Source organism: Pinus tabuliformis, chromosome 3_1 (genome assembly GCF_031772625.1).
Source record: "Pinus tabuliformis cultivar Carrire ecotype Pingquan chromosome 3_1, CPIR1, whole genome shotgun sequence".
Classification (NCBI taxonomy): domain Eukaryota; kingdom Viridiplantae; phylum Streptophyta; class Pinopsida; order Pinales; family Pinaceae; genus Pinus; species Pinus tabuliformis.
Genome location: NC_142301.1, coordinates 685,564,647 through 685,578,795, shown reverse-complemented (window position 1 = coordinate 685,578,795; position 14,149 = coordinate 685,564,647). Strand labels below are relative to the sequence as shown.

General features: G+C 39.7%; 1 protein-coding gene across 1 annotated transcript; it reads right to left on the bottom strand.

The window, feature by feature from the left end:
• Positions 1-546: 546 nt before the first annotated feature.
• On the bottom strand, positions 547-2,003 carry LOC149188975 (chitinase 2-like). The gene is made up of 2 exons (XM_089413133.1): positions 1,904-2,003; positions 547-1,567 (listed from the first exon to the last, which is right to left on the bottom strand). Exons 1-2 carry the CDS (start codon positions 1,974-1,976, stop codon positions 726-728), a joined length of 915 nt encoding a protein of 304 aa, XP_089269259.1. The 5' UTR covers positions 1,977-2,003; the 3' UTR covers positions 547-725.
• Positions 2,004-14,149: the final 12,146 nt, after the last annotated feature.

Below are 14,149 nucleotides of genomic sequence, written 5' to 3'. Positions count from 1 at the left end.
ATAAATGAAAATATTCAATTATACACTACTATTTTTTTATTGTATTGTTTGCTTTTTTTTTGGAAAAAATATATAGATAAAAACTTAAAAGATTTAAACTATATCCTTTTATTCAGGTACAACTTTTTAAAATAAATAAAAAGTAAACATTTATGCTATATTCTCTCTTATTAAAGGGGAATTTTTAAAATAAATAAAAATATTCAATTATACACTATTATTTGTTTATTGTATTGTTTGTTTTTTTTGAGTAATATATATATATATATATATATGGTTTTGTTCTCTTTTGAAATAGAAAGAAAAATTTAATTCTACACTATTTTCTGCTGTATTGTTTTGTTGTCTTTTGAATTAGAAAGAAATTTATCCGGGTTAATTAATTACACGGTGACAAAATCCTGAGCGGTGTAATACCCATTATAAGCACCCAATATGAAAGAAGTGTAACATTTTTGCCTCCACATATCTGAGATGTTTGGATTTATTTATGTACCTCTGGCTTCTTCTGATACTTTATTTTAAAAACTATAGATATCGAGAGAGTAACAACCAAAAGAGATTAGACTAGTTATAGCATATAATTCACTGTATAAAAATGGCCAGTTACAATGCAACGAGCCCAAAGCATTGATTCCTAGCTTTTAACTCTTATTTTGATTGATGGAAACAGGAATCCCATCGTACATGACAGAGAAAGATTATTGATAATCGGTAACAGTCAATCAGGATGTCAGTAAAGCTTGAGATTGTGTTTCATATTTGAAGCCATTAGACTTAGAACTGTCTGCACACCACACAAAGATGCCCTCCAATTCTCCATTCTGCTTCAGCATATTACACGCCTCGAAGAATCCATTCTCAGGTGATAGACCCGATCCACCGCCGCTTTCTGTAATAAAACTAACCACTACTTTCCCTCCGCTATACTGAGACGCCTGCGTATTGTAGTATTGGATAAACTGCGAAATTGTGGTGCTGGCATCGTAGGCATAGAATTGGAAGTTAACGTAGTCTATTGTGTCCCCGTATTTGTTCCAGAGGGCAAGGTAATGGGATTGAACCTCCTGGTTGTCGAAGGGAGCGATGGAGGCGAAGGAGATGACGTTGCTCTGCTTTAACCTCGCTATCAGTTGCCCGATGCACTCCGCAAATGTATCATTGTCGGCTTGAAAATGCTCATAGTCGATGTCGATGCCATCGAGATGGTATTCTTCCATTATTTTTGACAGTGAGGAGACTGCGTTGTCTACCCAGGCTGACACCGACGATGGCTTGAACTCCGCGGGCTGGTTATTTACGCTATCCCCTCCGACGCTGAGGGCAACCTTAACGTTTGGATGTTGGGCTTTTATGGCCTCAACTGCTTCGGGGCTTAGGTTTCCGGTGTCCCAGAAAATGTTGAAATTTCCGTCTGTGGGAACAGGGGATCCGGATTCGGTGCTGTAATCGATGGCGAAGGCCAAAATGAAATGAAATTCCACAGCCGGATTGATGGGCACGTCTGAGAATGTCACGTTTTCGAACAAGGCGCCTATGTATTCAGCGAACAAATTGCCGTTCGCACCTGCATAGGCAAACACAGAAATCAGAGAACGTTATATTCGGCCATAATCTTCCTAAACAAGGCGAGCGAATCAATTTGTCCTAGCGTTTTTTATTGCCGTACTGTATTTGTTCTACATCTGGAATACATTTATATATACATTAAATTTATATGAAATTTAGCAAGAATTAGTTGGCGTTATAAATAATTTGTAAACTCTGCACAATCTCAAATACCGAGTACACCCAAAATTTTTTCAGAGTGCTAAATTATATATACATTAACAAAAAAAAACGCAAAATTTTACAAAAAAATAAATAAACAGCGCCATTTTGGATCCTGAAGGTTCAGGCATACCTATAGAGATGGGAAGCTGATTAAGCAATAGAAGACCGATGGCGAAAAGCTTGCATATCTCCATGGAAGCCATTGGTACTTGCAGAAAGGGTGGGATGGATAGATATCACGGTACCGTAGAGGCTACTTTATATAGACCTGTAGGGCGGTTAATTAGCATGTGACCGGAATAGGCAGCCAAGAAAATGGAGGCCATGTTTGACCCAATCTTTTCCTACGATGGATCTTTGAACCTCAATACACAATGAGTCATGAGCATCTGTTGTTATTGGAGGTAGCTGTCACGACTTCGTACAGTTCTAGAAGAATGGAGGCGTAGTGGGTATTATCTTTTTGCGTTGTGAAGGACGTGTTTTCTCGGTCGACCATAAGATGCCATCAGCTAGTGGAGGCATTTATTCGACGAGAGGTACGATAATATGCGATCAGATTGTGGAGGCACTATTTGGACGAGAGGTTATGACTAGTCTTATGCGAATCCAAGTATGTTTCAGAACTTTGTAAATGTTGAGGTCTTTATGCAAAAGATATGGTAATAGCTTCGATTGTTCGATCACTTTGTCCAAAATTCTTATAGTAAAATGTTTTTAATGGACTGTTAGCTTATTAAAATTTTGAAAATATATATTATTTATATTAATGGAATATAAGTAAGAAGTCAACTGGGTGTAGTTTTGATGGGAGGGAAGTGTTGCTGTTATTCTCTCTATTGAGATTGAATCCTATCTATATTAATATGCTCGTCTTTGGGGCTATATAAAAAATATATCTGTTCACCTAGACATGGATACTGAGATTGGATCTCATATGCGTGTTTTTTTGGCCTACATAAAAAAAAATAATCTGCTTACCTGCTTATAAAATATAATCTGTTCACCTAGACATGGATATTGAGATTGAATCTCATATGCGTGTTTTTTAGGTACATAAAAAAATAATCTGCTCACGTAGACATGGATAAATTTTTTGTGCATATAGTTATAGTTAGTATAATAATTATTTCAAGTGCAAAATTAATTAATAATTATTATATTTTAATTTATTAATTTACTAAAATTATTAAAATAAAAATTATATATATATATAGTAATGAAATAGAATGTAAATGCAAAAAAATATTTGTGTTTCTTTCAAAAATAAATATTATTATTATTATTTCAATCTTGATTTTAAAATTAAATATTATTATTAAAAAGTAAATTATTAGAATAATATATAGATAATAAAATTTTTAGAAAAGATTAAGTAAGAAAAGTTTAAGTATTAAGAGGTTTCGCAGTTTATTATATTAGATATCATTTTTTGGGATTCAATTGCCTTAAATAAATTATTTATCTATAACTATTTCCATAAGAGATAGTCCTAACTAACTAATTTCTTATGATTTTTTAATAGTCTATTTAGCATTCATTTTTTAATATATAATTGAATTTATATTTTTAACTCTAAAGATTATTTAAACTTAATAGTTAAATTATATAATTTCAACAATTTCTTACTAAAATTTTAATAATTTTATTATAAAATATATCTAAAAAAATTATTTAAATTACATTAATTAATCAATATATCTCAATTTATTAATTTCTTATTTATTTTTTAAATATTTAATATTTAATTATTAAAATTATTTTAAATAAATATTTAATTGATTTTAACATGAAAGGAAAGAGATGGCAGAGTCACTCTAGCATGAATGGGAAAACATATGTCTTCAAGAGGAAATATTCTGGAGACAGAAATCCAGAGTACAATGGATTAAGGAAGGGGAGAGAAACACCAAATTCTTTCACAAATCCACCATAGCTCACAGAAACAACAATAGAATTGTGAAACTTACAGATCAGCATGGAATAGAAAGAAACACTCATGAAGAGATGGAAAAGGTTCTAGTCCAGCATTTTCAGAAAATTGCTGAGGAAACCTCGGAAGACAAATACCAGTTTACGAAAAGATTTACTCAGTACATTCCTAAATTGGTTACTAGAGAAGATAATTACAATCTCAACAGACCAGTAACAGAGGAAGAAATTGAGGAAGTCGTTAAAGAGATGCACAATGGGAAAGCACTAGGCCCAGATGGCTTCAATGTGGACTTTTTCAAAGCTTGTTGGAGGATAGTAAAACAGGACATCCTGGAGGTAGTGGAAGACTCTCAACGATTTAAGACAGTGCTAAAGGTGCTCAATGAATCTTTCATAGCCTTAATCCCTGTTATAGACATTTTTGTGCCTTACAGCATTAAGCATGAAATGTCCATAATCAAGGGATCCAAAGTCCCTAAACATGTTGTTCCTACCCCTAGAGGAACAAGGCCAGCAAACCACAGCAATTCACAGAAGTTCTCCACCTGAAAACACTCAAAAACAAGCCAATTTTGGATCATGTCAACTGCTCCACTGAGCATCTGTGCTGAATGTCAACTGCTCCACTGTCTACCTGCGTTGAATGTCAACTGCAACAAAGGCTACCTACGCTGAGCGTAACTGGACAAGTGGCAGGCTCATTTCTCAATGTGTCAATGCCCAGGAAGCTTCCAAAATGACACTTGCATCAAGGAATTCGACTGGTGATGAGTAAGAGGTTCCAAATCTCCAAGTGGAAGCAAGAACCTCCAAGTGGACTCAAGAACTGAGAGAGGGAGAGGACACTAGTCACTTCTCAAGCTGACTCATCCTCTCTCCAAAATAACTATATATAGATCTCTCCTCCATGGGATCAAGGGGAGGCTGGAATTTTGTGATTGCAAAGAATTGTTGTTGGTTTGAGGTTGGACCATTGGGTGCTTAATGCTTTGAAGGGAGCTGAAGAAGGAATTCCATTCTGCTGGGAAGGAGATGCTGGATTGGAGCCCTATGGGTTGTATCTCTTCCTGAACCTTGTTATCAATCAATAAAGCTATCTTGGTTCTTTCCTATATGCTGGTGTATTTTGTATGATTTGCATTAGTATATTTTATTTACTTCTAATCCTGAATCATTTATTAATATGTATATTTGCCTTTGTGTTGTGTTCTTCTCTTGTCGCAAGTAGCTGTTCTCTTGTCACAGGTAGCTGTTCTCTTGTGATCTCGTGGGAATCAAGTAGCTGTTCTCTTGAGCAAGCGAGGAGGCAAGTAGCTGTGGACACCCAAAGAGAAGAGGATCTAGATCGAGGGACAACCAGAAGACAACGGTAAGTCTACCAATCTCTCCGCTTTCACATTTCACAAAGGAAGAAACCGAAGTAGCTGTATCTGTTTGTTGCTAAGGCGCTGTCACACCTTAGGTGGATAGGATCGTCCTGCATAGGCATTTTTCCCCACAACAAATTGGCGACTCCGCTGGGGACATTTGTTTTAGTCATTTTGTTTGTGTTTACATCATTGTTTGCTTCATAGACTCAACAGCAACAATCGAACTGCTTCGCAAAGTAGACTGTTGTTGCCTTGATCCTTCACTGGATTTTTGTCTATGATCTGAACAATGGACTCACAAATGACTTGATGATCCTTTGTGATAGTCTTTAGTACCCTCTCAAAGCATCCCTCTGTTTATACCTTGCTTGTGTTTCTGATTTGGCCTGAAACAGTTGATTTTTGAGCATTTTATGACCTGGAACCCAAGGGAAACGAGAGTTTCTCTTTCAGCGCAGACACTGTGAAGGCAGTCTGCATTTCAACGCAGGTCCCGTGAAGGCTACCTGCGCTGAATGTCAAACTGACAGTGTTGGGCTTGCGCTGAACCAGTGTGGCCTTGTGCAACTGGGGTTCTTTGCTGTCTTTTGCCCTGTTTTGATCTCTGTTTTTTGCAGCCTTTAACCAGCATAGGTACCAGTCTGATAACCCCTTTTCTTTGCTTGAATTTCGCCTCATTTTGTACAAAAAGACTGTAAGTGTTTTTATGTGTTTGTGGCGTCATTTGCAGTTTTCCTTTGCATGAGCGAAATAATCATCCTGTAGCCTTTGATTCAGATCTGATTGATTGATTGATTGTGATCTTAGGAGAGAGTTCGTTGGCTGTTTACAGTTGGTTATCATTTGCTTTTGCTTATTGGTTTGAATTTGTCACTTTTAAATGTCGAAACAAGTATTCATTTCGAAAGTCGCAAAGTGATTGTAATCTCTTCTACTCTTGTTGATTTTGGAAAAAGTAAACTTGTTTATTTCAGTCATTTAAAAGCAAATTGAAAGTTGTACAAAAAGCTTTCTTTGTAGGCATTTATACTAAGAAAGCGGAAAACAAACACCTGCATTGTGCATTTGCATTTTGATAAGTTTGCATGATTGATTTAGGAAAGAGTGCATTAGAGTGTGCTTATTGCTCTTTGAGAAAAGATAGTCGCTCTTTTCCCTTAGTAGCTAGGATTTTCAAAGTTGAAAAGATTATAAAGCTTGCTTATCATCTTAGACTGCATTTAGGAATTGTACCATACATCTCGTGGTGATCCTGAAAGGCAAACTTCTAAAAAGATCAACTTAAAATAAACTGAATGAACCTAACAACGCTTTGCAATATAACGCACAACATAGAGGTCTAGGTAGAGACGTGTTCCGGCGTCGTTAAACCTAGTGACTGTTGATCTCGGGGAAGGTGGGTGATTCCTCCTGAGGGACGATAGCGCTAATACGGATTTGTGCTCCCACGTACCGTCACGTATATATTGGGAGACCCCTATAGGCATATATCCTTTATCCTTAGGAAGCCGTGTCGGCCGCCCTACTGATCGCAATGCAGTGAACATAGCATTCACGAAGATCGACCACCCGTACCGTAAAAAGTATTCTGTGGTTTTGCGAAAAGTTTGGCACACCCTCTGCCTAGATCTCCAGAGCAGTTTCTTTTGGCCTTTTTCAGACTCTATAACAGAAAAAGTCCATCTGAGCATTTGTCACTTCGGGCTCGTTAAAACATCGTAGGAGACTAGAGTCATCTTTAGCTTTTTCTCGACTCTTTAAAAGTGAAAAAGCAAGTTGTGTCTAAAGCGTCGTTAACAATTTATTTTAAACGGAACAATCACCCTTTATTCCCGCGTTGATCTTTAGGTTGAAAAGATGGAGCATACCAACCAAGGAATTCCCCTTGGTGGAAATCCTAGTCCCTTCTCCTCTTGGGGAGATGTTGGTGCGCCCCACATGGCCACATTGTCGCTTCCAGGATTGACAATTGGCCTACCAGTCTAGCTCTTTTCGACCAATGTCGTTCAGAATACCACCATTCCTGAACAGTCAAGTCAACAGTCAGATCAGACAAGAGTTGCCAACCAGCCTTCAACTTCATCTTCCTCTCCTCCTTCCTCTTCGCTTAACGGAACTGGTAAGTCAAAAAACCGAGTTCCTAAAGAGAAGAAGGAGAAGAAGAAGAAAGAAAAGAAGAAGAAGGAGCCTAAGGCGATTGGGGGCAAACAAGTGTCATCTGACAAAAATCCACACACAACACTCGTAAGGCCTAAATTGCCATGCATCATATGCAGGGGAGACCACTTCCATAGAGATTGTCCCTGTATCCCTCGGATACTAAGAGACTGGTCCCCCCGTTTGCACAATTCGGTAGCATCGACCTCTGATAGCCATGTCGACTGCTCACCGTCAACTAGTGGGAGTGAAGCCCCAGGACAGAGCGAGAAAGCTAAATTTCCCTGCAGACTGTGTGAAGGCAATCATGCCATCCACCGTTGTCCCTTCTTAGACGAGGCAAAAAGAGTTCTGGAAGATCGCCCGATTTTACGAGTGCATATTCCTCCTGGATATCAAAGACTCCTGCCAAGTCCCTCGCTAGTTGAGAATCCGGTTGACCCGCCCAGGTGGTCAGCCGAAGCACCTGTCATTAAAGATGAACCGTCTGAATCCATACCAGACGAAAGTCTAAAGGTTGAAACGGCAGTTGACCCGGTTTTGCCTTCAGAGGCTCTATCTTCGAATGACACCATCACAGAGGAGAATAAAGACGACACCGTCCAAATTCTCTTCATCAGCACTGACTCTGATGATCAAGGGGGCAATGCCTCAATTCCTTTATCGCAGGAAGGAAGTTCATCAGAGCGCTATCCGGCCGTATACTCGGTCCCACCACCAAGCAACCTAGTTGTGTCCTTCGACTGGAACCAACTAGGCAGACCCCGCTTGCCAGCTAGCATACCATTCAGAATTATTGTCCAAATATACAGAATGGTAATGGCTGGTACAGTTATTGATGAAGGGGCATCTGTGAGTATCCTTTCCTCTATTGCTTGGAAAGCGCTTGGTTCGCCTGCGCTTTTGCCTGAAATGAGAAATCTATCAGGCTTTGATAAGGGAACCAGTCGCCCTTTAGGGATCCTCCCCAATGTGCCAATAACATTGAAAGGGAAGATCGTTCAAATGAACGTGATGGTCGTTCAAGGACCCTTGGATTATAACCTACTCCTTGGACGAGACTACATATATTGCATGGGAGCCATCGTCTCATCACTCTTTAGAGTAATGTGTTTTCCGCATGAAGGAAGAATGGTCAAGCTCGTGGACCAACTTTCATTCCCCGGATCACGCATCGCAAGTAGTCATGAACCATCCCTAAATGGTATATTCACGCAAGAAGTGTCTCAACCCACGGTCCGTCCTCTTGATGAGCGCGAGTAATCCGGGAGGATATGACTTGATCCCAGGGGGCATGCGTCCTGGTCTGCTTCGGCAGGAAAACTTTGGGTATAGGGTAGGTTTCCGCGGGAGAATATGACTAGTCCGTACCCCGTTCGTCTAGGAAGAGGGTTGTTCTAGAATAAGATTCTTTTGTCAAAGTTATGTGTTTGGCGCTCGTTGTCACTCACCTTTGTTCATCTCGGTGGACATTGCTGAAGAAATGTTTTGTTGCTGCGCAAATGAGACGATCTTTGGTAACCTGAAAGAGGTAGGCCTCTCCCGGTTAAACAAATGTTTTTCCTGCAAATTGAGGGGTAACCTTGAAACTCTATCTTATGCCTAGGGGCATGCAAAACTTTTGGAGTGTAAGCAAGGGGCGACTATTTATTTTTTAAATTTTTAGGTCCTCCCTTTAAACCTGTAGGTCTAACCCTTTAAACTCGTAGGATTAGCCGTTTCCGAACTTGCATAAAAAAAGGATGCAGAGCAAAGCGTAGTGAGATGAAGCTCCATAAAAAATAGCGATCTCCAATGAGACACTCTTATCATATGACTGGTATAATCGAGCAGTTTTAACACGGAATTTATGCTCGTTAAAAAATAGAAAAGCGAGATACGAGTAGTTTTTGCATAAAGTTCATGCTCGTTAAAAAATAAACGCAAGATCCGAGCAGTTTTAGCGCATAGTTCATGCTCGTTAAAAAATAAACATAAGTTTGAGCAGTGTTTTGGCGCATTCAAGCTCGTTAAAAAATGAACCCATCCCGGTAAATAACCATTGTGTATGTAAACTTTATCAGCCATAAAAGCCTTGGTCGTGTTTGCACCGTCACCTCCACTTTTCATTTGGCCGATCATTCACCTCCATATGATTGTTTACCCATTTTGAGGAATAGCTGCGAAGAGTGATTTCACCTAGCCATCCTTGTGACACTGCCGTGATTGGAAAATTCCAACCTGTACCTGGAATCAGCTGCTAACCCTGTTCATCACTCGTTCCTCAAAAGACGAGTCTTCTTTAAGCTCTTTTCAACTGACTCGTAAAACATGAAAAGATTGCCGAGTTTTGGCCTTCCAGCTCGTTAAAGCGACCGGAAGTGCTATCCCTCCTCTAGATTTTAATCTTTTTGGACCTGAGGGATTATTGCACAAAAAGATCGAGCGCTTGTTTTGTTCGGCTCGTTAAAACTATCGAAAACTCATCCCTTCTGTATTGTTTTATACTTTTTCGGACTTAAGGGATTAGATGACGAAAAAGGAATTTTGGAGTTAACTTTATGTACCTTTTCAGACTCTCTAAAAAATGAAAAGGGACCGAGTTGTCTTTGTCGTTAGACTCGTTAAAATCAGTAAATAGCGACAAACTTGTCTTTAGACGAGAACGAGTTTCACTATCGCTAGGCTCGTTAAAACATAGCGATGGGCTTGCCCGAAGGGTAGGTTATAGAACAAGCATATGTTATCCTCCTCAAGCTTGACAAAAATAAAGAGGTACTGGTCAGCAATGACTGGGGAAAAATTGGGAGAAAACTAAAGAGAACTTTGATGGTAGCAGGTCGCTCTTGAACATGACACTTTTCCTCCGTACCACAATCAGGTTGGGTTGTTTCATTCACCGGTCACATCACCATGGTCTCGCCATACCATCCATATTTGGGGTAATGCTACCGATCCATCATACCAGTGTCGCCATATGTTCAAGAGAAGTCGTTCAGAAAGAGTCAACCGGGTCCCATCCACTGCCATACATTATCCTTCATCCATTCATGGCCGCCACCCTGAATCATATGTCACAGATCGTTTTCACCTCCATTAAAATCATTAGCTCCGTTCCGTGTCACTGATGTGGGATTCATTAAGGCCCTCCTTTGACGGATCGCTTCTTGTCGACATCAGCTCATTATCCAAGAAGTCGATCTAGGAACACCCCCTTCAGTACTTTGAAGCTTGCATGCCTCAATGGCAAGTTTCTCACTTCCGGCGACAGGTATACATCAATGACCTTCGACCAGAAGATTTTGCGTGGTGTTCGACGCCAAGTCCTTTATTCACACCACGTGAATTGTACTGCAGTACCTTGAGGGTCATTATCATTATCGGTGATTCCTCTCGCGCTTGTTAACGGTTTTCATCATTGACCGGTAATTAAGCGATATATTTCCATGTTCGACTTCAGCGCAATTCTCACATGGATCGACTTGTACTTAGAGTGAAGATCGAACGAGTTTGAAGACCCCGGATCTAGTTTCATCCATCCGGGCTGCGATATATATTCAGGAAAAATAAAGACATTTGACATGTACATCATTGCAGCAGATGATCATCCTACTCAAAGGATGATAATTTCACCAAAATTATCAGTCTACCATCAGACGATCGTCTGTTCTATGTACCAAAATGAATTTATAAAGCTGAGCACGGGAATGCCCGCCTCAGCTAGATCATGAAAGCGGTATGAATCATAATGTATTGTATTGTATCTTATTACAGGTCTCCTCCCAGCAAATGGATGAACTTCGGACCCTCCTGGATAAAGCATTTCACCCGATAAACGGCCTCATACTTTAGGGGGCAACTGTTATAGACATTTTTGTGCCTTACAGCATTGAGCATGAAATGTCCATAATCAAGGGATCCAAAGTCCCTAAACATGTTGTTCTTACCCCTAGAGGAACAAGGCCAGCAAACCACAACAATTCACAGAAGTTCTCCACCTGAAAACACTCAAAAACAAGCCAATTCTGGATCATGTCAACTGCTCCACTGAGCATCTGCGCTGAATGTCAACTGCTCCACTGTCTACCTGCGTTGAATGTCAACTGCAACAAAGGCTACCTGCGTTGAGCGTAACTGGACAAGTGGCAGGCTCATTTCTCAATGTGTCAATGCCCAGGAAGCTTCCAAAATGACACTTGCATCAAGGAATTCGACTGGTGATGAGTAAGAGGTTCCAAATCTCCAAGTGGAAGCAAGAACCTCCAAGTGGACTCAAGAACTGAGAGAGGGAGAGGACACTAGTCACTTCTCAAGCTGACTCATCCTCTCTCCAAAATAACTATATATAGATCTCTCCTCCATGGGATCAAGGGGAGGCTAGAATTTTGTGATTGCAAAGAATTGTTGTTGGTTTGAGGTTGGACCATTGGGTGCCTAATGCTTTGAAGGGAGATGAAGAAGGAATTCCATTCTGCTGGGAAGGAGATGCTGGATTGGAGCCCTATGGGTTGTATCTCTTCCTGAACCTTGTTATCAATCAATAAAGCTATCTTGGTTCTTTCCTATATGCTGGTGTATTTTGTATGATTTGCATTAGTATATTTGATTTACTTCTAATCCTGAATCATTTATGAATATGTATATTTGCCTTTGTGTTGTGTTCTTCTCTTGTTGCAAGTAGCTGTTCTCTTGTGCAAGCGAGGAGGCAAGTAGCTGTGGACACCCAAAGAGAAGAGGATCTAGATCGAGGGATAACCTGAAGACAACGGTAAGTCTACCAATCTCTCCTCTTTCACATTTCACAAAGGAAGAAACCAAAGTAGTTGTATCTGTTTCTTGCTAAGGCGTTGTCACACCTTAGGTGGATAGGATCGTCCTGCATAGGCATTTTTCCCCACAACAATCCCCAAACAGGAAAAGGCCACCTCTCCAAACAGATTTAGACCTATAGCATTATGCAATGTGGTATACAAAATAATATCCAAAGTGATTGCCAACCGTCTCAAACCACTCCTCCCAACCCTAGTGTTAGAGGAGCAAATGGGCTATGTGGAAGGAAGATAAATTCTTAATAACATAATTCAAGCACATGAAGTGGTTCATTCACTTATTACCAATAATTAGGGAGGGATGATAATTCAACTGGACATAGCAAAGGCCTATGACAAACTTAGGTAGTCGTACATAAGAGTAATACTAAAAGCCTATGGCTTTGATTACAAGTGGATTAAATGGGTTATGGCACTAGTTATTACCGCCAGATGTTCAATCTTCTCAATGGATCTCCCTCCAAAACCTTCAAGCCTTCTAGAGGTCTCAGGCAAGGCGACCCTCTTTCTCCTTTCCTTTTCATTCTAAAGATGGAAGGGTTAGGGAGAGCAATCATAGCTGCTAAGGAAGAAGGGAGAATTCAAGGTTTGAGACTCACTCAAGGTGGGGACACGGTGACACATCAGCAATTTGTGGATGATATTATGCTTCAAGGCACACCCACTGTCAAGGAAGCCAAAGCATTTAAGCAGATTTTGAGTGAGTTTGTTAGGAAAGTAGGCACAGAGGTAAGTCTTACTAAATCAAAGATTTTCTTTTTCAATATTGATATTTCAATACAAAGAAATTTTTCCAGAATTTTGGGCTTTCAAAGAGAGTCACTGCCTGTGAAGTACTTGGGAGTTCCCCTCACCGACAAACTGCTACATAAGGATATCTGGGAGCCTGTTCTAAATAAGCTAAAAGATAAGATTAGCAAATGGACAGATAAAGCACTAAATCTAGCAGGGAGACTGATTCTAACTAAGGCTATCCTCCAAAGTATCCCTATCTATATTCTAACAGCCATTTCGGCACCAACTGGTTTAATTACTAATATAAGAAACATTCAGAGAGACATTCTCTGGGGGAAAGGTAAAGAAAAGAAGAAATGGGCCCTTGTGGCATGGGACAGTGTATACAAACCAAAGTCCCATGGTGGCTTGGGTCTTCATGACCTAGGAATTCTTAACAAAGTTCTTGGTGCCAAAATCTGGTGGAGATGGCTAAAGGAAATACAAGCCCCCTAGGCAAAACTATGGAAGAAAAAGTATGCAAGAGATTGGCAGGAGAAGAACCTCATCAGAATGACAGGACAAGTAAAAGGTTCTGCAATTTGGAATAGGGCATGGGAGAACAGGGCCCTAGTCCAAAATCACAGTTTCTGGGAGATCAGAAATGGAAATCTGGCCTGGTTCTAGGAGGATAATTGGCAGTAGGAGGACAATCTCTGAAGTGAAGAATTAGCAAACATTCACACCAATACCATCAACAAAGGATTAAGGAGGGTAAGTGACTATTGGGACCAATCAAGGAACAATGGGAAATGGAGAACATGGAAACTTCCAGATTACATTGGAATGGGCATGTTGCATACTCAAGCTATAACCCTTAAAGATCTTTTAGACAAGAGGCAAATCTTAAACTCAAACTTGGATGATCAACTAAGATGGGGAAAGAACAAGGCAAGTCTCTTCAACCTTGAGGAAGCCAAATGGATAGATTCAGGGCTTAACCTTCCAAACTGTTATACTCCTATACCAATAGGTGTCATATTTCATGATTGATAGGTTGAGCTATGTGAAATGTTCATCCCTTTCCTTGTTGCAAAGGCTTTCCATATTATCAAAAAATCAAAAAATATAAACAATGTAAAGAGGGTATGCCCTAAAATAAAAATCAAAGGGTAAAAAGAATAAAATGGTGAAAAGAAAAATGAGAAGAAATTAACCCCAAACAAAGAAAGACCAGGAAAGTGTGCAAGTCCAAATGTCACTATTGTTTCATTTTCTATAAATAGAGCAGTGTGTGCAGCTTGTTACTTTATGCGACAATTGATGAATAGCCATACAACTTAATCTTGGCTAGTTGATGCTTGAAATTCCTGTTTTAGAGATAGAGAATAA